The sequence below is a fragment of the Opisthocomus hoazin genome, chromosome Z (genome assembly GCF_030867145.1).
Source record: "Opisthocomus hoazin isolate bOpiHoa1 chromosome Z, bOpiHoa1.hap1, whole genome shotgun sequence".
NCBI classification, from domain to species: Eukaryota; Metazoa; Chordata; class Aves; order Opisthocomiformes; family Opisthocomidae; genus Opisthocomus; species Opisthocomus hoazin.
Window position 1 is genome coordinate 20,679,044 of NC_134454.1, and position 25,244 is coordinate 20,704,287.

Consider the following 25,244-nt stretch of genomic DNA (forward strand, 5'->3'; position numbering starts at 1 on the left):
ATCAGGAGTATTTTGTACTTGTGGTTAGAAATTCAATTTTACCACAACAAGGGTTTCATTTTCAAATTATTTTGATAGTTATATCTGATCAGACCTTTCCTCACACAATATACATGATTGCTAGTATTTTTGGAAAAGGCTGTATAGAGATCTTTTAAAGTTTATGACAACTTAGAATTTTATAGGATTGTCTCATTCATCTCTCCCCGTGAAAACTAACGATTTGGATATGCTAACATAATTTTAAATTTTCTTCTCTAACATAGTTTCCCATTATGGATTCATTACAAACTTTTTTTTCCCCTCCCACTAGAAGCAACTGGTGTGCCTGGAAAGCTCCACGGAAACTGTGGATGCTTGCATAATCTAAATAAATTATTATAATAACAATGATGTCAAATCACCTATCCTGATGCAGTTGTACTGACTTTGCATAGACTGATTATAAAAGTACATTCACCACTGCGTCATTTGTTTTATCTGTAGGCAATGTTCAGAAAAGGTAATAATCTTACAGCGTAGATAACACTGTCGTATGAGGGTGACTGCAGATGTCTCAGTACAAGAAACCCAACACAAAACCACATCAGCCCCAATCCCTTCTCTCAGATGCTTGCTTTGACCCAGTAGTACTCTAGTTCCCATTTCTGCTACCTGGTAGAAAATAAGAAACACACACCTGAGAGCGAAAGAACAACAAACACAACAAAACTGGTATCCTGAACCTACAGCCTTTCTGTAGTTTCTCTACATATGTCCTGAAAACCTTTGCCTTAGATTTATTTAATGGTGTGTTACTGTGTGGAGTTCGATAAACATTCCAGCAGGATCTAAATATTTAAGTTAAATTCAGCTGGATTTTAATGAAATGGTAGCTCTAACTGAAGTTAACGTGAGTTAAGTGAGGTTCTGCTTTTACTGGCACAAGAACTGTACCTTGACTTCACTGGGACTAAGATTACATATTAAGGACATGTTAATTAGCAAGTGTTACACAGCAAGACAAATGTCCTGGAGTAGGAATTTTCTCCTTCATATTTGATTGTATGGTGAGTGATATAATGGCCTGACCTGTGCCTAGGGGTCTTAGGTGGTAAAAAAGTAGGGATAAAGATAGTAATTTGATTTCTGTACTGCATTTTTAATAGTAATTTAAAACCTCCTTTCTGTGAAAAGGTTTACAGCAAAGAAAAAGAACTCATAGTAGAAATGAATTGCAGATGTTCTGCTCCACTAGCTTCACAGAAAACTGCAAACTTCCCAGACAAATTACAGCACTGCAAGGAAAGGTACACTTCCACTCCTCTCCAGTTATTTTCAGATCTATGAGGTGGAATTATGGTGTCTAAAAGTGCCACAAATTCTGCCATTTCTTACTAACTTTACATTCTAAATGTAATTTTTGAATTGATTAGAAGAAATTAATTTTGTATGTAAAGTTGTTAAGCCCTGGCAGCATTTTTTTTCTGCCCACACTTCATTTTAATTTAAGACAAATACTAAATGGATAGGTAAGACTCCATGTCTAAATACACAAACAGTAGAAAAATAGGTTTACATGCCTAGTTACTAAGCCGTCCACTCTACTCGGTATATCTCTGTATACAGTTACTGATTTGTTTTAGGCATAAGCTAAACTGTAAGAACAGTAATTTTTCTTTTCATGTTTCAAAGACTTCACAGAATCACAATGTTCGGGGTTGGAAGGGACCTCTGTGGGTCATCTAGTCCAACCTCCCTGTCGAAGCAGGGTCACCTACAGCAGGCTGCACAGGACCTTGTCCAGGCGGGTCTTGAACATCTCCAGAGAAGGAGACTCCACAATCTCCGTGGGCAGCCTGTTTCAGTGCTCCGTCACCCTCAGAGGGAAGAAGTTCTTCCTCATGTTCAGACGGAACTTCCTGTGCTTCAGTTTGTGCCCGTTGCCCCTTGTCTTGTCGCTGGACACCACTGAAAAGAGCCTGGCCCCATCCTCTCGAGATCTTGAGACAACCACCCTTCAGATATTTATAAGCATTTATTAGGTCCCCTCACAGCCTTCTCTTCTTCAGGCTGAACAAGCCCAGCTCCCTCAGCCTCTCCTCATAGGACAGATGATCCAGTCCCCTCATCATCCTCGTAGCCCTCCGCTGGACTCTTTCCAGTAGCTCCTCATCTTTCTTGAACTGGGGAGCCCAGAACTGGACACAGTACTCCAGATGGGGCCTCACTAGGGCAGTGTAGAGGGGAAGGAGAACCTCTCTCGTCCTGCTGGCCACACTCCTCCTAATGGACCCCAGGATGCCATTGGCCTTCTTGGCAGCCAGGGCACACTGCTGGCTCATGGTCAACCTGTTGTCCACTAGGACACCCAGGTCCCTCTCCACAGAGCTGCTTTCCAGCAGGTCCACCTCAAACTTGTACTGGTGCATGGGATTCCTCCTCCCCAGGTACACTTGCCCTTGTTGAACCTCGCTGGTTCCTCTCTGCCCAACTTTCCAGACTTGTATCTATACTTCTATCTCTGCAACAACCTTTAAAATTGTATGAAAGTACTGGACAACATATAAAACCTTTGCTCAGTAAGGATAAGTCTACATTAATATTGCTGTCTCAGAAGCACAATTGTGAATCAAAACTTTCAGTCATTTCCATTTACTGCATTTAGGTTCACACTGTAGAGAGGTCCAAGAGTGTGTCAACACGATTCCCATATTCAGATGAACCTAAGGTAGAAGATGCACTGCTGAAACACACCTCATTTGCTCCAGCTGCTAAAGCGCATTCAGTGTACTGGAACAGACAAAGAAAGCAAGGCTGCGGTAAAACTCAAGCCTCCAGGTTCGTCCCTTTCTACCTCTGCCAAATGCATGCAGTGTGGATGTTGGGTCTTTAACTCCAGATTCATTACTCTGCAGATCCACTCCTGCTGGGACAACACTATCTCAGTATCGCCATTGTTTAGAAGATCAGAAATGAGATACGCAAGTTCAGTTAACCCTTCTGTACTATTTAGTATGTCAGCTTCTGCAGCTAATCTCTCTCGACATCTCAAGTACTTAATTTCCTCCCTTTATGAGTTTGAAATCATTGTTTTTTGCACTTGGTGTAATATATTTGACAAACACAAGGCTCAGAAAGATTTGCTAAGTAATCTTCATCAGATCAGGACTGTATGAAAGCATTTTGTAATAGAAAACAAATTACTGGAATACATCATGATCAAAATAAAGCCAATTTTAAAAAAGAAATAAATCAACTCAGAAAAAGGTAGTACAAAAATCAAGACTATTTTAAGTATTTCTCTCCCGGTGTTTCTTGGCTATAAAACTCAAGAGCTTTAAGAAAACAATAATTAATAAATAAGATAAGTATATACAGTATTTGGGTGTGTGTTGCTTCTACCTTCCGAACTACTGACATGTTAATATCCTCTTTGATCCAAACATATAGCCTGATGTAAAAAGACAAGACCATTTCTCTAATTAGTGTTTCTTTTCCATACTGTACGTTTACAATGTAGTGAAACTTCCAATGATGTTAATGGATTACACCATAAAGCAGCAGATAAGAGGGAAGCTTATTTACAAAGAAGTAGCTGTAAGAATATCGTTAATAAATAAAAGGATGTACATTTCCCAGTAACAATTTCTAGCATTGTTCAGTTTAACTTGGAATTTCAGAATGTAAAACACACCCATGCAACATATGTGACTTTCGGATCTTCTTAACAGAACTTTTGTTTAATACAGGATTTTTTTTAAAGAAATTATAGAATTATTTCCAAAACCAATAAAGAATGACACTGTGCAAAAACTCATAAGCAATCAAAATATATTTTTCTAAACAATCAATCTTTCTGTTTTATAACAGCACCACTAATGAGTTTGTGATCACAGAGGTCTCAGTGAGGGATTATTGTCTCTTACCCGGAGTTTGAAAATTAAGACGTCGCAGCTCTACTGGGTCTGTGGGATGGTGAGAGGGGACCTCCTTGTTGTTGGGTATGCTGCTCTTTCTAGAATCAGATTCAGCCCTCTTCCTGCATGGAGAAGGTGAATACATGTAAACATAACATCAAGGTGTTAGCTTGACAAATAAAGGTACCTAAGAGTTTAATCATTACATTCTAAAGGTGATATGCTTATTTCTGAAGGACTACTTGATCCAGTGCAAAGGTAAAACAATTATGCATGGTGGGTAGCACAGCTACAATTTGCAATGGCAAAATCAATATAAATTTAGTAATGTCAGAGGACAATAACTGCATTCTGCCCTAGACTGATTGTCTAGATCATCAATCTGGGCACCCAAATAGTTAACTTCAGTAAGATATAATATGGAACTTACAAAAAATCACACTACCTTTATTTTAAAAGCTAACTAGGTATACCTTTATTAAAAAATAGGCAACTCTTGAGCATGTCATTAAAAATAAACATGCTGAGTTATTACCATTGAATACTTTTAAGTTTTATATACACAGCTCTGCATTGCTTACAAAAAATAACCTGCATTTTTCAGGCACTATCAAGATGACAGAGAACAGTACAGAAGACACCTATCCCAGAAGACACCTATTCCTTTCACTTTTTAGGAAGAGTCCGCTTTGTTGCCTCTCATCTCTGTCAGAACTGCACTACATAACCTTCGTGCATCTGATCATACCTACATATTCAAGGCTCACATGCTGTGTGAATGTATCTGAGTAAATTAAGACTTTGGCTGCAATTACAGTATTCCTGTCAATCTGTCCAAAACAAGCTGGAAAGGAAAAGAAATAAAGAAGAAATAAAAAAAGTAAAGATATAAAGAAATTAAGAAAGGAAGAAAGAAAGAAACAGAAAGAGAGAAAAAGAGAGAGAGAGAAAAAGAAAGAAAGAACAAAAGAGACAGAAAGAGAGGAAGGAAGGAAGGAAGGAAGGAAGGAAGGAAGGAAGGAAGGAAGGAAGGAAGGAAGGAAGGAAGGAAGGAAGGAAGGAAGGAAGGAAGGAAGGAAGGAAGGAAGGAAGGAAGGAAGGAAGGAAGGAAGGAAGGAAAACATACAAACAAACAGATAAACTCGTGTATGTTTTCCTTTCTCTAGAGAGAAGCAGAGTCTATGTGTGTTCCGACTCTGATTCTCTGATTATTCTGGTAAAAGGCACTCCTATCATTTGAAAGTATCATTTTCTGATGCAAATTATGGAGAACAAGTTACATGAAGAATATCTACCACTCTGCAATTTCATTCAGGATTCTGGAAATTTAATGCTTTAATTTGAAGTCGAATTCTTCTTCACTAGTCCTCCGTGAGTTCCTGAATGATAATGCAAACTGGTTGATATTCTTCATGTGATAGAAAATGAAGATGCAAGCAGCAGTAAAGAGTTACTTGGCAAAAACAGAACTGAGGTGATCTTAAGGTAACAAAATCTTCTCCAGGTATCCAACATTTGCTCTAACACACCACTATTGTTGGGGTTTTTTTCTTTCTTTTTTTCTCATTGACTCACAATGTGACAATGACAAATCTGTTACTATTTTTCTGGGCTCTCGTCTTAAAAGTGCTCCAATGGATTTGGTGAACTGAAGTGATGAACACCTCGTGGCATTCATGAAAGGTACATACAGCAAGATTTCAAAGACTATGCAAAGAAGCCAAACAGAAACATCCCTGCAGGAATTATTTGAAAGTTACTAGTCCCACGGTTTTACTGGGGGGGAAGTGTTTTGCTGTAAAAACACTCCATCTGTTATCTGGTAAATACCTTAACACATGCATTAAGTTCTGTTTCGTGAAGTGATGAAGATTTAAATCTGATTGTTCTGTTTTTACTCTTAAAAAAAAATATTATGGAGAAACTCAGTTGAAATTCCTTTTCTACTTTCAGTTCTGACTATTTCAAACTGCTACCACAGTAGCACAATGCCCTAGTGTTATTTCTTCTTTAGTAAAGGTGTGCGATTCAGCTTTCAAGAAACATTTTTATCTGTCTTCACTTGTCTGGATGTCTAGGGATGAGTGAAACCATCCAGAGACAAGCTCCATTTACCTTCTTTCCACTTGCAAGCCAGTACTGGGCAGCACAACCTCATATTGATCTACTAAAAACACTAAAATGTCTTCTAACCATATATCTGAATATTTTGAATACTTCTAGGACAACAGAATGGTTTCTTAGTCTTCTCAGGGTCATTCTGGCTTTTTTGTATCTTTCCAGACTATACAAGACATCACAATTCTTTCATATTATACAATGGTTTTGAGACAGGTGGAAAAAAATCCCCAAAGGACAAATAAGCTCACCACATCATTTTCACTTGTAGAACTGTAAGTCAGCACTAAGTCTATGTGTATGGAGTATTATAGAGATTTAGAGTGGCTAACACTTCAACCACAACTATGCATTACTTCAGCAGCTTTGACTATAGCAAAGAACCACTGTTTTAACTTCATTAAAACACAGGTAAAACCATATATAAAAAGTGTAGCTGTGCTGTCTCTTGAAAATGTATCTCATGGAGACACAAAACAAAGAAGTGAAACTTGGCTGCTTATGTTGTAATACTTTTCAGTGCTGTAAACAACAAATCTTTCAGTTGCCTACATATCAATAGATTACTGTCTACATTCACTTAGATTGACAGATGCTTTGTCTTAGGTCATTATCATGATTACTTTTTTTTTCTCTTTTCTTCTCCTTTTCTAGATTAAACAAAGAGTGATTACTTATCACTTCTCACCTGTCAGGTTTACTGCTCCATTTTAATGCAGCAAAGAGGGGAAAAAAGGTGAAATGTTAGTCGACCAGCAGCAAACAGGGTAAACATGACAACAGGAGACGCAAGAAACGTTGACTTACAGCAACATATATAACTAAACCAAATTAAGAAATGACAGTGCATCAACATATTTAATGCTTGGGAATCACAGAATAAATGGAGGACACAAAGTTAAGTCCAAAGAGAATCTTCTTTGCTGAAAAAAACATATCTTTTGGGCATTATCTGCAAGGTAGTGCCACCTCAAATTTTAGCCAGTGAGATAATGGGGAACGGATGTTTAATTTAAGCTATCAAAGTAATGTTAGCATTACAATGACAAATGACATCTCACTAAGATGTAGTTCCCTCTTACATTCTAGCGAGAAGAGAGATGAGAGGAGGGAGGAGAGAAAAGATGAAAGTGGAGGGCAGAGGAGAAAGGGAAGGATAAAAAGGGAGAAGAGGAAGGCAAGTGAAGAACAAGGTTAAATACAAGAGACACATAAGACTTGTACTAAATTAACAAAAAAACTGCAAACCTTTAAAAATATTTTACAAAACCAGGTAGCAAAATGGCAAGAAATTTTTAACAGTACCCTGGAAAGTAAGGTAAGCATAAATCTTTCTCCAATGAAGTATTACACACCTTTTTGGATCTAGAAGGAATATTCCATACTTTAGGTCTACAGTGTTCTATACAGGCCTGTAGTGATCTGTGATCTATAACGATCACCTAAACAGGCAAAATAATTTATTATCTCCCACAAAAATGCTTTACTATACACACACTGTAAATACAGTGTTTGTCTATCTTTCTGTCTGTTAGAATCATAGAATGATAGAACCATATAATGCTTTGGGTTGGAAGGGACCTTTAGAGCTCAACCGTCCTGCAGTGTGCTGGGATATTGTCAGCTAGACCAGGTTGCTCAGAGCACTGTCAACTTTTGGCCTTGAATGTTCCCAGGGATGAGGCCTCCACTACCTCTCCGGGCAATCTGTTCCAATGTTTCACCACCCTTATGGTAAAAAATTTCTTCCTTCTATCTAGTCTAAATCTACCCTCCCTTAGTTTAAAGCCATTATTCCTTGACCTCTTGCAACAAGCCCTGCTGAAAATATTTTCCCCACCTTTCCTATAGGCCCTCTTCAGGAACTGAAAGGCTGCTATAAGGTCTCCCTGCAGCCTTCCCTTCTGCAGGCTGAGCAGCCCCAACTCTCCTAGACTTTTCTTGTAGGAGAGGTGCTCCAGCCCTTGGATCATTGCTGTGGCCCTCCTCTGGACCTGCTCCAACAGCTCCATGTCCTTCTTGTGCTGGGGACTGCAGAGCTGGATGCAGGACTCCAGGTGGGGTCTCACCAGAGCGGAGCAGAGTGGCAGAATCACCTCCCTTGACCTGCTGGCCACGCTGCTTTTGATGGAGCCCAGGATACGGTTGGCCTTCAGGGCTGCAAGCGCACATTGCTGGGTCATGTCCAGCTTTTCATCCACCAGTACCCTCAAGTCCTTCTCAGGAGGGCTGCTCTGAAGCCCTTCATCCCCCAGTCTGTATTGATATTGGGGGTTGCCCCGGCCCAGATGCAGGACCTTGCACTTGGCCTTGTTGAACCTCATGATGTTCACACAGGCCCACTTCTCCAGCTACTCCAGGTCCCTGTGGATGGCGTCCTGTTCTTCTGGTGTGTCAACTGCACCACTCGGCTTGGTGTCATCTGCAAACTTGCTGAGAGTGCACTCAATCTCGCTGTCTAAGTCACTGATGAAAATGTTAAACAGCAGTGGTCCCGGTACAGACCCCTGAGGGACACCACTTGTCACCGGCGTCCATTTGGACATTGAGCTGTTGACCACTACCCTCTGGCTACGGCTTTCCAATCAATTCCTTAGCCACTGAACAGTTCACCCATCAAATCCATATTTCTCCAATTTAGGGAGAAGGAGGTTGTGAGGGACTGTGTCGAAGGCTTTAGGAAGTCCAGACATACATCCATAGCTCTGCCCTTGTTCACTAATGCAGTCACACCATCACAGAAAGTCAGGCAGGACTTGCCCTTGGTGAAGCCATGCTGGCTGTCTCAAATCACCTCCATGTCCTCCATGTGCTTCAGCATAGCTGCTGGTCATAGTAAACAGAGATTCTACAAACTTTTAGAACCTGGAGTCTCCAATGACCAGATTACTCTCTAGTTATGAAAAAATCTTTATAGAACCCTTCATCATCACTTAAGATTCCCCCATTTTAATTTCTGTGCTTTTTTAAATATCTGGTTTTTCCTCTTAAAAGCATGTTTCTTCTTATAGCTCGAGATTCAGCAGGTAGCCAGCAGGTCAAGGGAGGTGATTCTGCCACTCTACTCTGTGCTGGTGAGACACCTCCCGGAGTCCTCAGCACAGGAAAGCATGGACCTGTTGGAATGGGTCCAGAGGATGGCCACAAAAATGATCAGGGGGATGGAGCACCTCTCCTATGAGCAAAGGCTGAGAAAGTTGGGGTTGTTCATCTTGGAGAAGAGAAGGCTGCGGGGAGACCCTATAGCAGCCTTTCAGGGGGCTTAAGAGAAAGATGGGGACAAACATTTTAACAGGGCCTGTTGCAATAGGACAAGGCGCAATGGTTTTAAACTAAAAGAGGGTAGATTCAGACTAGACGTAAGGAAGAAATTTTGTACAATGAGGGTGGTCAAACACTGGAAAGAGGTTGTCCAGAGAAGTGGTAGATGCCCCATCTGTGGAAACATTCAAGGTCAGGCTGGACAGGGCTTTGAGCAACTTGATCTAGTTGAAGTTGTCCCAGCTCATTGCAGGGGGATTGAACTAGATGACCTTTCAAGGTCCCTTTCAACCCAAACTGTTCTATGATTGTTTGATTCAGAGCGCCAAAGTTCACTGTGTTCATAAGAGTCAAGCTTAGGCTCCTGTCTTCTAAACCAAATCAAAAAGCTGTACTTCATAAAAGCAAACACCACAAAGTCTGTCAAGATGGTTTTCATGTCTTTTCCCTTCAAATGGAAACCTACTCCACAAACAAACCTGACTAGAAAGATCTAGAATGAGGAAAATTTTGCTTTTTATCAGCGAAAGGCTGAAATTAGAATCACAGAATCACAGAATCACAGAATAGTAGGGGTTGGAAGGGACCTCTGTGGGTCATCTAGTCCAACCCCCCTGCCGAAGCAGGGTCACCTACAGTAGGCTGCACAGGATCTTGTCCAGGCGGGTCTTGAATATCTCCAGAGAAGGAGACTCCACAACCTCCCTGGGCAGCCTGTTCCAGTGCTCCGTCACCCTCAGAGGGAAGAAGTTCCTCCTCATGTTCAGACGGAACTTCCTGTGCCTCAGTTTGTGCCCATAGAGAACCTGTGATTTTTAAAAGCCCAAGAAGAACGGCCACATAAATTCATATGTTGACAAAAAAAAAAGGTATAAAAGGATGCTTCATGGGGACATGCGCTCTCTAGTTTGTCAGCTTGTGAGACACACTGAATAATTTCTAGAGCTCTTTAACATTCACTAACTGGGTTCCCAACCATGTAAATCCTGTGTAATTGAAGACGTATCACACATTCAAAAGCGAGTTGAAAAGATTTACTGTAGGTTTGCCTAAGCTGTAGATTGCAGAATGTAGTGCTTTACCAAAACCACCTTAAGATATAAACTGTGACTCCAACAGCCCTCATAATGGCTAGGCATTGCCTCTAGGGGAGACTTAGCCTGCATCATCTCTGTATCTGGGTGTTTGCCTTTGTCTGAGATTTTGGATATAAATCTTACTATGCTGTATATTTTCCTCCTTGTTTGAACCAGCGAAAATTTTATTTTCTTGAGGGCAAGAATACAACCAAAAAGAAAGTGATGTTTAGTTAATTTACATGGAACCCTAAATTGGATTGTTTAGATTTAAGTCCAATAGATTAAAGATCTGCTCCAAAACAACTATCTCCCTTCACTATGACTGCAGGGTCATATCACTGCTGCAATGACAGAGAACACTGAACTGGTCACTGGCTAAGTCAGTTCTGATTGCCAAGATATCAACTCCAGAAAAACAGGAAATTCAGCCGTAACTCATAACAATAATTTTTGCTGTGAGGATAGTTGAACACTTGAAGAGGTTGCCCAGAGAGGTTGTGGAGTTTCCGTTCTTGGACATACTGAAACTTGCCTGGACATGCCTCTGAGCAACCTGCTGTAGCTGGCTGTGCTCTGAGCAGGCCTGGGAAGGGGTAATCTCCAGAGGTTGGACCCTTTGGTTCTGTGCATCTGTGAGATCTTCTGCACACAGTACACTAATTGCCTCAAATATGTTGGTTATTATATTACAGAATCACAGAATCACAGAATAGTAGGGGTTGGAAGGGACCTCTGTGGGTCATCTAGTCCAACCCCCCCGCCGAAGCAGGGTCACCTACAGCAGGCTGCACAGGACCTTGTCCAGGCGGGTCTTGAATATCTCCAGAGAAGGAGACTCCACAACCTCCCTGGGCAGCCTGTTCCAGTGCTCCGTCACCCTCAGAGAGAAGAAGTTCCTCCTCATGTTCAGACGGAACTTCCTGTGCCTCAGTTTGTGCCCAGCTCTATCTGATGGCAACAAAAAATGCTTTTCAGTATTTCACCCATCTATTACTGTTAAGTACTAAGCTGCAATGACCTTTAGGCTACTTTCTAATATATGATCCAAAAATCTTTCTATGCAGTTTCTTTGCTTTCAGATTTTAAGAAGAGTAAATGCAGAAGCAATAACCTTTACACAAACTGACCAACAAATAATAAAGCAGCCAAACTTGCACTCCTACTCTTTGGGACAGTTAACTATGCTTCACACCAATCCATGCAACTTATACACAGTATCTGTGATATCATCTGTTTTAAAGGAGGGCAAGGCTTCTCCCTTTAAAATGATTCTTTTAGAAACTGTGGTCATCCTTTCTCCATGATTGAAACTAAAATGTAAAAGTAGTATTGTAAATCATGAGACTGGTGGTCCAAATCTATTCATAAAGACTTCTGTGGACAAAGGGAATTAAGCATAGCTGACCATTATTTGAGTTACGACCCTTCGCACTTCAAAAGACATGGTCATTTCCCAGTCATCTTCTTCCCACTGTACATTTGCCAAAATAATCTTCCTCTTTTTTATATTTTTTGCATGTTTTCATGCCTTCACCATGAGAGTGGTGAAACACTGGAACAGGTTGCCCAGAGAAGCTGTAGATGCCCCCTCCCTGGAAGTGTTCAAGGCCAGGTTGGATGGAGCTCTGAGCAACCTCGTCTAGTGGAAGATGTCCCTGCTCATGGCAGGGGGATTGAAACTAGATGATCTTTAAGGTCCCTTCCAACCTTTACCATTCTATGATTCTATGATTTTCTCCCTATCACACCTGTTGCACTTATGCCCCAATATATTCTAGAATATACTCACAAAAATTCCTGTATCCCTGAAAATTTCTTGTTTTCCTGCTTATTGCATATTTTTACTGTGTTCAGCTCCTGTAGTCACAGTAATTCCCTTTAACAGAGTTAACTCAGAAATTAAATTTCACTGTTCTCTTAAAGCACTATGCTGAATATCCCTACTGTATTGTCTACTTACTGCTGTTCTACAGACAGTAAAGCTATCACACTCTAGCTGTTAGCTTGCATACAATTTGCATAGTCTAAGAAAAAAAAAATCCAATTACATATTACTTTTTTTACAGAAATGAAAAGTTCACAGAGGACCATAGACTGGTTAAAATGCAGTCATAATTTCTCACAGGTGACATGTCAAATCAGTGCAGTTTAACAATTTATAGTTGAAAACAGAAAAATAAATAAATACATATGGACATTTGTCCAAACAGTTTTAGTAGTAGTAGTAAATAACAGATGGAAAAAGTGTCCCCCATTTTCAGTGAATGACAATCTCTTTACACTATTAATGAAAAAAATTTACCTGGTCATTTGTGGAATATACCTATAATTTTTTGATAACAGAATTGAAGATTGTTATTATGATTCCATAAATGTAATGAATATTTCCAGAAGCAGTTACACATCTGCTTTATACGCCATTGTTTGGCCTTTCTTTTTTGTAGCATGGGAGAAGTCTTACTTTGAATACTCCAAAATAACCAGAAGAAAGGAGTATTTTACTTTTAGCACATCTTTAATGGTCAGCTTTTGAAGTGACAGACAGACATGAACAGAGTTTCACTGGTTGCTTATCAACCAGATTGGCTGAGACAGTAGGCAGTAATAGAAACCTTCAGAAGACATAATGTCTGAAAGCAACAGATTGTGTATTACGCTGCTGTATGATTACAGACCTAAAGAACATTCTATAAATGTGTATGTATTTGGAATCCAAAGCTCAGGCTAACCCTGGACTGGTTTTTCACTGCTGAACAGAGGACTCTCTTTCCAAAACCTGAAGCCAGGTCTCTGGCAAATTCAGAGGTATCTAACTGGAAACACTTGGGATGGGAAGAGCATACAGGGTAGCAGAATTTAATTATTTACATGCAGGTGATAGCATCATAGCCATTAGTTTTAGAAGACATACTCCATTTAATAAAATAATCCCTAGCGCACACCCCCGCCAATAAGGTCACCGCATCTTTATAGTACTCCCTAATTATACTCTATCAATATATTTTAAAAATATATTACGAACAAAATCTAAATATTAAAATAAACTTTGTGGGTTTGATTCTTTGGTTTTGATTTATTATCTTGACCCCTGTGAACTCATTTACACTGTAAAAGGCTGCTAAGTGTAAATTAAGGAATCATACGCAGTTTTCATCTAGTGTGTTGTAAAGGAGAGTAAAGTCCTTTGTGTAATAGCAAACCCACATCTGTCATTGACAGTGAAAGAAGAATAAGTGAAGTCTGATCTCATTGCAAGATTAGTAGAAAACAGCTACTGATGTTTCTTTAATCTTAAAGTTCAGAGCTTCAAATTCGTATAGATACACTGCCAAATTGAGGCCGACTGTCAGAAGTAAAAACTCAAATTACTTGAGTGGAGACGAAAATCACATTTAAAATCAAGCTGAATGTAACCCCTAATGTATTACTATTACACATCTAAAAATAAGTTTTAAAAAGTCAAATGTGTGAATTCTATACATATTTATATGCAGGCACATATTTTCTTCACAAACGTATGCAAAGTGGAAAAAACATTTAAATGCGAGTGTCATCAGCATAAAAATGTACCCACCTTCCTGTAATTACTGGAAACTTTCAGTCAATCTACTAAAATTTCTGTAGTGTTCTGTAAACCATTAATAAATAAGGAAATATCCCAAAGCAATGACAGTTAATACCATAGCACAGAAAAGACAGTGTGGAACAGTATTATAAAATGGCCAATATGGCAGAAAGTTACACGCCTGGTAGGAAAACTAGAAGGTAAACTTACCTTTTATAAAGAAGTATGGCAATAACAATACAGATGATAAACACCACTGCAAGAACTGGACCAACAACCCAAATCAAGCCTTCTTCCTCATCTGTAATTGGTTGGGGATCAAGATCCATCGACACAACAGGATCAGAATATGGGCTGGTTGCGTACATGGTCTACACAAATAAAATAAATCTTACTTAATGACAAAGGAGTGTATTTAAATATTGATTATCCTAAATCTAAAATAAATCTATACAAGATAATGATGCATTGAACATAGGAAAGCAAAAATACTTTTTATCTTCAAGTCAGGCAGTATATAAACTTGCAAACTGAACAATGTGTTGTTATTACTATCTTTATTTTGTGCTACACATACTAGCAGTGATCTGCAGACAAAGGAGGTAACACAGTCCTTCACAGAACACTTTGCAACTTAAGCAGAGAGTGAGAAAATGAAATATTAGGAAACTAAGAAATATAACTCACCAGTTACTCATTTCTGGTTTTTTTTTGTATTTAGTTTCATTTTAGCTTAACACTATTTCTTTCTGCAAGATATGAAAGGATACCTCTAAAAGAATGAGAGTACTATAGGTAAAAATAGAGGGGACTGAATATAGGAGCTTCCTAGAAAAGGGTCCTATGGCAATAGTAGGGTTCATTTTGATCAGTCAAAAACTGACAGTGTTCTTACAGAAGAGGAGACCACTTGAATTTAATACTGAAAAACAGGGGAAGCCACTGTAGAACATGAAGGGAAGCTGAATACTCAAAGTCTTTCTTAGGGATGGAACTAGAACTGAGTTCCATCAGAGGCGCTGAAAATCATTGCCTTACTGGATGGTGTAAAGCTAGCTGGCCTAGGATAAGACCTGTGATAACAGAAAAATAAGTTTTTTCTCTTGTAGTCTGACCTGAGATGTCTGATCTATGGCTGAGTGTAGAGTTAAAATTACAGACAGCAGAGGCTGAGAAGCCAGCGTGCTAAAACTGGATTGTGCAAAGAACTCTGAGCTACAGTAGTCAGAAGCAGAGAAATGGTTTGTACTTGTTTCTTGTCTTTGCTGTAGTGTCTCCACCAGCACTAAACTAGGATTGTAACTATAGCTCTTGCAAAGGACTTAAAATCTTGATTCAGCAGTAGATCTAGAATGCCAGCTAAGACAGAATAAGATAACCAGGAGAAGAGATTGGTTTTCATTTACCATGTTTGCACTGTACGGTGTAAGATGCCCTAAGCCAGGACAAGTGTTCTCAAAGGAGACAGGGTTTTTTACACTTCATCTGGCCTTGTCTTTGGCTCTGGGTTATGACAGTGCCAGGGTTTAAGGTTAGAGATAGGATTAGGACCGGCAAAGCTGAGCACTTACAGTAGCTGGTGCTAAGCTAGTACCCATACCAACAATGTCCAGTTATGTGATACTCTTTTATTAAATCTGGCACCAAACTTTTAAAAAGTCTGTGATTGCTGTTTAGAAATTGAGGAATTTCAATGTTCCATTCCTGAAACAACGGAGCTGACTTTTTTTTTTTCCCAGCTTCAGTATTCTCAAAAGACAGAAAAAAGTCCACTGCTACAGTAAGAAACTTCGTATTTAGCCTCTTCCTTTAGAGCAGGCAGAAAAAATGCCTGGAAAGGGATACAGAAGGATACTGAGGATACTAAAGGATAACAGCATGAGCACTTACTATCTGTTCTCCATTACATATGATTTTGTTTTTGATTTACAATCTATGTGTATAAATGACTAATTTAAACTAATTTATTATTTTGGCAAATTTATCTGTTGATTTTTTTTCCTTCCTCTTGATAACATGCTTAACATATTTATAGACTGTAATTATAAGCTCTCTCAGCTTCCATTTTACTAAGTTAAACAAATTCTGACCTCCCCATACCCTCTTGTAAAGCAAATTCTCCATTCTCCCATTCAGCAGAGAAATTTTGTGTTCTCTGAAGGAGACACTTTATGTAAAAAGTATTTTGAATATCGGGAAAAGCATCCCTTGCAAATTACAACTCATACACCAGTAGGATCTACAGTTCTAGAACAAAACCAGCTATACCAAGAGCAGATACACTGGAGCACTGGGAGCTGAAGCTCACTCACCGTTACAAACTCTGCACGTTCTGTGACTACCTCATGCTACTTCATCACATACATGTTTCAGATGACATGCTAAACCAAATATTGTCCATACTCTAAATTTAGTAATGCCTTTCGATATCTTCAGCAGTAGATGCCGGGATATATTTTGCCATACCAGCTTTTTCAACTGTAAGCTTACAGCCCTATTTATTCCTCCTTTTTCATCCTGATTTCTAACTAAGTAGTAACCTTAGGGTTACATGAATGACCAATGCCTCCATTAATACAGAAAAATAAATGAGAAGCAGTATTTTGTATTGAAAAGATCAATTTAAGTACAGGTAATTTCCGACACGTGATTTTTGGCCATCTCACTTAATAGCCAGAAGCTGTTTACTTTCTCTAGTTTGAACCTTTCTGATGCAGTGCCTTCAGAATTCTCTGTTGTTATGGTTTTGGCCCATGGTCCACAACAAAAGGGCCACGCGGTCACTCTATCGCCCCTCATCCTGCTGGGGTGGGGAGGAAAATGGAAAGAAAAAGGCAAAAACCTCGTGGGTCGGGATAAGAGCAGCTTAACAGAACAGTGAATGAAGCGAACAGTAGCAACAACAATACAGATAAGGAGAGTATACAAAACAAAACAGTGAAACGCAGAGAGCAACTCTCACCGCCCGATGTCCCGCGCGCTCCTGAGCCGCGACTGCCTTCCCCTGGTCAGCTCCCCCGACCCAGAGCCGAGCATGATGTCCTATGGTATCGCATACCCTGTTCTGTTCGGCCAGTTTGGGTCAGCCCACCCAGCTGTGTCCCTTCCTGGCTTCTGGTGAAGATTAACCCTGTCCTGGCCAAATCCAGGACATCTGTCTACACAGCCACTGTCAAAAAGTAAAGGGGCAACTTCTGATGTATGTTAGAGCTTCCAGGAGGCACCTTTTATTTTAAAATGAAGCTATGTATCCAAAAGTATTCATAGAATCACAGAATGTTCAGAGTTGGAAGGGACCTCTGTGGGTCATCTAGTCCAACCTCCCTGTTGAAGTAGGGTCACCTACAGCAGGCTGCAGAGGACCTTGTCCAGGCGAGTCATGAATATCTCCAGAGAAGAAGACTACTTTCTCATTGTGCTTAACTAGCCAAATTCCGTTGACATCAAGAAAGCAATTGTAATGTTACACACTGGAAGCTTTAACTAGAATTCAGATTATTGGTGTAGTAGTTTCAAGTGGTTGAGTCAGCAAACGTATCTGTCAGGTTTAGGTACCAATTAGAAAGATACCATATTACACACTGTACGTTAGAATGTTAATGTGTATTGCAACTTCTTTCAACAGTCCTACTTTTGTCTTTTTTTTTTTTAACTATATTACATGCAGTAGATTAACTCAAGCATAAAGGGACACAACTAAAAGATGAATTACATGAAGAGGAATGACAGCTCATTATTTAGCTCACCTCAGGAATTTTCCTTACTATTGAACTGTTTTTGTAACTTTCTAACGATTTAAGGATAAAGTTGTTAGGGAATGACTGTAACTAAAGAGGCTAGCTGTGATCATGTAACCCTCTGATTCAATGGATCTTTCCAAGAATTCTGTGTATCCAACAACACTACTAAATTGTAATATTAAGGCAAGAGAGGAACTCTCTTTTAAATATATTGAGAAAGATGCTGCTGTGAAGTTTACGCCTCACAACCTGTGTCGATGATCTCAAATAGCAGAGTATGTAATTTTCAAAGGATACAGCTAATAAAATGTGATCCTTAGGTTTCAGTTATACATGGAAGTAACACATAAAGATATGAGCACAGCAGAAGAATTCCAGGAATTCATTGTAACTAAGCAAGGAAACACTGACTTTAGAGATTCTCTGACACATACTGTAAAAAATAGCTTTTGGGAAGTGGAATAGGCATTGAAAAAATCTTTTCATGATTGTGGAAAGGTAATTTTGGAATTGAAAAGTATTAACTAACTTACAGATTCTGAGTGCTCCATTACAGCCAACACAAAGAAGACATATTCTTGACCACTCTGCAGTTGCTTATTCTCAAAGCCACCATAATGCTTCTTATCCCCCAACGTGAACTCCGTAGGAAGAACTTCAAAGTGAGCCGCAATATATGGCTTTAATTCAACTTCCCTCCCAAGACGAATGCTTCTGCGTTTCCTAGCTATCTCCTTAAGTAGCTTTAGAACGAAGCGAGGGGAAAAAGAGAGAGAGAGAGGAAAGCAAGAACAGAAAGATAACCGTAAACAATTTTAATGCAACTTATTGACAATGTAATGAGAAAATTTCATGCATGACGAGGAACTACAAAAATACAATTTATCTGCATTTCATGGGGCGTATCAGTATCACCAAACAATTTCTTGCAAAATATTCCAATTTCTTGTCATCCTTGTTCAGTAAGATACAGGTAGCAATTGCACTGCCCAGAAGCATAAAAACAATTAGATCAGTTTTCAGTGTCTGATATTGTTGTCTCTTTGGGGGCAAGTGAAGCTAACAAAGCAATGCATTTTCTCTGAGGACATATATATACACACATCATATCATATATCTCATATATATGTGTGTGTATACATACATGAAATCAGTCACAGAATAGAATCATAGAATCATTTAGGTTGGAAAAGGCATGATCATCGAGTCCAACCCTTAACGTAACACTGCCAAGTCCACTACTAAACCATGTCCCTAAGCATCACATCTACATGTCTTTTAAATACCTCCAGGGATGGTGACTCAACCACTTCCCTGGGCAGCCTGTTCCAATGCTTGACAACCTTTTTGGTGAAGACATTTTTCCTAATGTCCAATTTGAACCTCCCCTGATGCAATTTGAGGCCATTTCCTCTTGTCCTATCACTTGTTACTTGAGAGAAGCGACAACACCCACCTCACTACAACCTCCTTTCAGGCAATTGTGGAGAGCGATAAGGTCTTCCCTCAGCCTCCTTTTCTCCAGGCTGAACAACCCCAATTCCCTCAGCTGCTTCTCATAAGACTTCTCCTCTAGACCCTCCACAAGCTTCCTTGCTCTTCTTCGGATGTGCTCCAGCACCTCCATGTGTTTCTTGCACTGAGAGGCCCAAAACTCAGCACAGTATTCCAGGTGTGGCATCACCAGTGCTGAGTTCAAAGGGACAATCACTTCCCTAATGCATAATATTTTGTCCCTTCTTACGAATATGCAAGTTAATTCCTTATCTCCTGTTTGATAGCACAAAGCTTAGTAAGTCACATGATGTAATTATTGAAAAACCAGGAAGGAAAACTACAAAACTGAAAAAAAAAAAAATAATCCTGATTTTAAAAATGAGTTTATATTATTTTACACATTTTCTAGTAACTCTGAAACACACACAACTCAATACAAAGTAGCTACGAATAGCTTTTTTTTTTTCCCCTAACACGAGGACTGCAAAGCACTTTGGCAATACTAAATTCCTGAGGAAAACAGTGCTTTCCAACGTGCTTCACAAACAGTAAATGAAGTACAGAAAAGTTTATGGAAGCGATCTGTAAACATACCTTCCATCCCAAATCTGAAATTGACTGCCATTTTATTTGACCAAAAGCACCAAAGGTTGTATTCTTCATGTTTTGTACAACACTATACAATCAATTGGTAATAGGAGTCAATATGTAAGGCAACTTTTCTACTGCTAGACTACAAAATAGCATCTGCCACACTATCCTATGCAACCCACACTTCATATTTTAACTACCTAATCTGACTTTCAAAATGTAACTTTTCCTTGTTTCATAAAATATTTCTTCTGATGAACAAAGTTAAATTTTACATCAGCACATTCACAACTAGACTAGATGCTAGGCTCAAACTTGTAAAACATACGCTAACTAATGAAGGAACATAAGCCCAGCTAGTATAAGCCATTGACGCATTACTTATTACATCAGACAAATGCTTGTTCAGTATCTTTTATCACTTTAGATACAGTGGCATTCAACAAATATTAATTTGATTTGATTACAAGGAGCCTAAACTTTTCCTAGGTGGTAAGTGATGACTTCTAAGGTCTTTTTATGGTTCCTCTCATTTTTCACCTATGAAATTTATTCAATGTCCTATAGTCTCAGACTTCAATCATAAATTTTTCCAAGGTCACACAGCTATTTCAAGCTTTTCAGCACAGAAACAGTGCTAATAAAATAGATTAGCACAAACTTCTTTGTTAGGAGGAGACAGATCTCCAGAGCTAGATAGAGATCAGTAAAAAAAGAGATTAAATATATTTTATTATAAATAAATCGCTATATATTTTCATTACTTTAATGCTCCTTCTCATTGAAGTACATATTTTAAATGCTGGCTACACACAGACACGGAAGCAACCTGTACCACTTGGATCCAATCTTCCTTAACATTGATGGCATTTGGATGTTCTCCCTTCAAAGACCTACACAGTCAACTGCTTTCCAGCTCTAACGCTGGGTCTGTTTTTTGTTGCAGAGATTTTACATTCATTTAACTATCAGTTTCTATGTTGCAACACAAAAGCTGGTACACTGCGTTGGATCCCCTGAGCTAAAAAGCACTGGACGTAATTTGAGACTAGAAATCCTTATTCATTACTCAAGGATTCTATTATAGTCAGCAGTCCATATTTCTCTTTCATTCTTCCTAAACAGTTTAATGAGCAGCTAGAGTAAATTTGCATGGTATAAAAATGAGGGCAGTAGAGAACTGTAATATTAAGAAGATTTCTATTTAGTTGCTCTACTGAAGGTGACTCTCACATCTGTTGGTAGCTTCCTATGCCCCAGGTAGAGTTACTGAAGGCAGAACATGAGGCAGAGACTAATCAAAGTTTGTTCCAAGTTGCTTCAGCCCTTACAAGATCTGCTGATGGAAGCATTCTGTGAAAAGTTAGTATCTATATGAAGCTATCTTTTATAAAGACAATAACAGCTATGCAGAGGGCTGAGCACTGACTACACTGAAGTCTGCTGAAACACAAACGTACATATTCAGGTAATAACAATATGATATATATACTAACTTGAAGTCAGGAGCTGTAAGGACTGCAGTATAAGCAGAGCTACATGGCTTAAGCCATCCCTTTTCATTTATGGGTCCAGTTTCCACTAGAATTTAAAGTTATTCGCATGGCTAACTCACATACATTCTTTATTGTGTGTTTCTAGATGACACTATATTTACAATTTAGATTTTAAATAACTCATAATAAAATGTCAAAATACTCCACAGGTACTGCAAATCAAAATCAGACTAATATTGAAAGGGGAAAAAAATGTTTCATTTTAATTATTTCTTGCATTTGAATTAGGAACATAAAATGAATATATTTAACAGATAGCAATGCTGAAGTACTGTATTACAGTGACTAATCAGAAACTGAGTTTTGGCTATGAGTGTTAAAAGTTAATTTTGCCAAAAAAATTGAGTCAAACAAAATGTGTTCATCTTTTTCAAAGATGGTTATTCATCACCTCAGGCCTGCTAAACTTCTGTGTGTTTGCATGTAAATAAAAATTTTGTCTATGACATTGATTACCTGTGACTGAATAGACCTCAGGTGAACCTTTGGCCTCATTTATATTTCATATATAAATAGGGTTGTTGCCAAATATCATTACTTGCACACATATCTCCTGTTGTACTTTATACTAGGATTTAAATAAAATTACCGAATTGATTTAAGACTTAACACACAGGCTTTTATTTAGATTTTATTGCTTACAAATCTAACATAATCCTACTAGGTAACAGTTACTGCAAATCATAATATTTGTGTATATTTCATTTATTTGCATGACATATCTATTCAAAGTCACTAGATCTCATGATATTCAAAATGAAATTCTGAGTTAATAAAAAAAGGATTGTATCTCTAATAACTATGATATTCATATAGACAATATCTAGTCCATTGTTTGCTCTTTTAAGACTCTGCATCTCTCAGTTTCTTTCAGAACTGAGATTCAAGGACTCAGGAAGATTAGGTAACTACAACAAAGCTGGAGAGTCTTTTGGACGGGTCAGTTATGTACTGGAGTTAACAGCCCAGAGCCATGTTTTCAGCAAATACCTTTTTTTCCTGACAATCTAAGCAAAGTATTTGGAACATACTTCTCTGGCAAATCTTTTGCCCAACCCTTTCTGATACTAGCCAGATACCCAAGACTGTACTAAAAAAAGATACACACAAGTATCTTCACTTGACCATCAGGAACTATTTGCTCAGAGAGTAGTGTGGTTAGTTTTTGTGGGTTTTTTTCCAAATTTCTTTATTGTGCCACTGCTTTGACATGTTTAACAGGAGTAGTACACCTAATAACAATATGCATGTATTTCCTAAAGCTGGAAGTAAAATAGTCTTTTAAGTAATAAAAACTGGATGAGCTAGCATGCTGCCAGCTTTTGATTTTTTCCCTACTCAGTACTCACTACATGTTTTGGCGGCAATGGTAAAACATGTATCAAGGTTTTTACTTCTTTATCAGAAATAATTTTCATTTTCCGGTCAATGCATATCTTATTTCTTCCACCACTAATTCTACAATGTGGTCTCAATTATACTAGTAGAAGTGGGAAACAACCCATCCTGACCCAAATATTTCTGAATTAATAAATGCACTTTATCAATCTGTTATACAGATTAATGCACCACAATTTGTGGGATGATTAAAATGACCCTTTGTTATGGGAATCAGCAGGACCCGTAGAATTTAATTGCCACAAAGTTCAATGTCATCCGGCACCTATCCTTCAATCTGTTAATGCTGCTGAATGTGACTAGAGTCTGTGGATGTTAAAAGTGAGTGGTAATATTAAATCCGTTTTCCATTATTGTATGGATCTTGCTGTCAGAGTTTTACTATTTAACCATATTTGATATTACATAGGACTATGTTCATGAGTTGATGGCATTTACAATCCATGTTCCATTAAAGGGAAGAAGTTAATAGATCAAAGCAAGTCATTGCTGTAGTTGAATACAATGAGATGATCACATAAACGAAACTGGTCAAGAGGAAACACAAGCTTCGATCAGTTAGTCAGCAGTAACGACAACCATGCCTTCCTCTGAACAGTTGTTTTTAATCTTCTGATTAAGGATTCTTCTGTTGCTGTACATATTTTTCTTTCCTTTTCTGATCAGAAAACAGACTAAAGACTGAAAGACCTCTGTTTATATTCTGAAAGCTTTCTATAGCAGTGCTAAGTTTGCTGAAGATCTGTATTTTCCTTACATTTTGGTGCAAACATTGAAATCAACATCCATTTTGTCAATGGGAGGAGGGAAAAAAAGCCCTGTGATTGCTCGCAGATGATCATTACTTCCCAATGATTGCATTATGGGGAGGCATATTGTGAAGCATCTCTGTAACATAAAACTCCTGAATCCACCAAAAGAAAATGGAAGAATAGACAGGATCCAGTCAAAAGATCACTAAATCAGGAGTAAAGAAACTGACCTTGACCACTGGTCTTCGAATTGCAGAGATATTACATGTAGAAATTACCATAGCATCTGAACGAGATCTATAATCCCAGCCAGATACAGTAACAACAATAACAACACAACCTATCTTTCGTACAGGGCTTCCATATAGGGCTCTCAAAAGAGCTTTACTATGATAAATACTAGTATTATTCTAAATTTAGAGATTGAAAGAAGAAAGACAAGCTCCCATGAGCTATATTGTCCTTCAGTAAAACAGAAGACAAGACTGAATGCTGACACTATACTTCCTGGAATTATTACTATATCAATAACATAATGAATTTATTTCTAGTATTATTGAGTTTATTCGTAAAGTGAAAGTACTTCCACCTTTTAAATTAATATAATTTAGAGTGTTTTATGATGGCACAATGTTGCTCTTTCCTACTTCATTAATTTATTTCTGAGCAAAAACTGTCAGCAGAATGGAGACTACTGTAAGAGTTTTCTAACCAGAAGCATTACAGTACGTGAGAATGAGGTAAAAACACCACAAGAAGGTCAAATGTTGAATTGCAGTGCAAATTGCAATTTAGCATTTGTTACAGGCTTAGTAGACACCCCACTAATGAACCAGACCTTTATTAGAGTTCATATCATTGGTGATTAAGCTTTTGCTGACAACTCATTTCACCTCCTGCACTTTTGCATTATGCTTTACAATAGGAAAAGAATAAAATACTAATGCCAACAAAGATCAGACACTTTGTGTGCTTATTGGAACTTAATGACTTTATTGTCTTCTAATTTAAGTAATTTGAACTTTTGTTTCAGTCCCCACAGGCTAATTCAAATACAAATATAAAATATCCTGATAAAAAAACTATTCAGTTAATCACATACCACTAATAAGACTGTTTCTTTAATAAAGGAGAAGATGACAACAAAAACATACAGTACCTCGTCTAGTTCCATTTCATCTGGACTCTCCCACGGTTTAATAAACTTTCCACGAAATCTCCTCAAAGGCACAATAACTATGTAATAACCTCTGTAAGGGAACAGTTGGAAAAAAGTGAAGTTGAAGGAAAAGGAATACACAGATGCGGTAAGTGTCTGTTCAGAGGAACTTAAGAGAACAGGGGTATGCTGAGAGCAAACTTCTACACATCGTCATGCCACTGCAGCCTTCCAAACATAGCTGTAAAGATTCACACTCTTGAAACCACATCCAATGTAAAGCATGTGACAAACAAATGGCACTAATTACCTACCTTTTCATGTAAACATATAAATATGTATAAGAAACTTTTAATTACAATGTTATAAAATGCCTACATGTTTGACTGCAGTTTATTATTTCATTTGAAATACAAGAGTCATTGGATATTTGTGCCCTGCCACCATTACACTGGAAAAAAAGCATGAAACCCTTAAATTGAAACATATTACCATATATTTAAATCTCAATTATCACCCCATCTTCCTCCATTTTCATATATAAACAGAACAGCAAGCTAACATAATGTGTTTGTTGATGCCAATATTATCATAAACAGAAAATCAAGAAGACATAGCACACACTCCAC

General features: G+C 38.4%; 1 protein-coding gene across 40 annotated transcripts in view; it reads right to left on the reverse strand.

The window, feature by feature from the left end:
* PTPRD (protein tyrosine phosphatase receptor type D) overlaps positions 1-25,244 on the reverse strand; it is a 1,391,241-nt gene that overhangs the window by 88,704 nt on the left and 1,277,293 nt on the right. For 26 of the 40 annotated variants that reach the window (XM_075446987.1, XM_075446992.1, XM_075447020.1 and 23 more), the window contains 5 exons: positions 24,616-24,706; positions 18,196-18,405; positions 14,133-14,293; positions 6,706-6,720; positions 3,909-4,021 (listed from right to left, as the gene is read on the reverse strand). In XM_075446987.1, coding sequence (XP_075303102.1) covers positions 3,909-4,021; positions 6,706-6,720; positions 14,133-14,293; positions 18,196-18,405; positions 24,616-24,706 — 590 coding nt within the window. The remainder of the gene's footprint in view (positions 1-3,908; positions 4,022-6,705; positions 6,721-14,132; positions 14,294-18,195; positions 18,406-24,615; positions 24,707-25,244) is intronic. The other 14 variants (XM_075447025.1, XM_075447010.1, XM_075447008.1 and 11 more) reach the window with 2 other exon arrangements.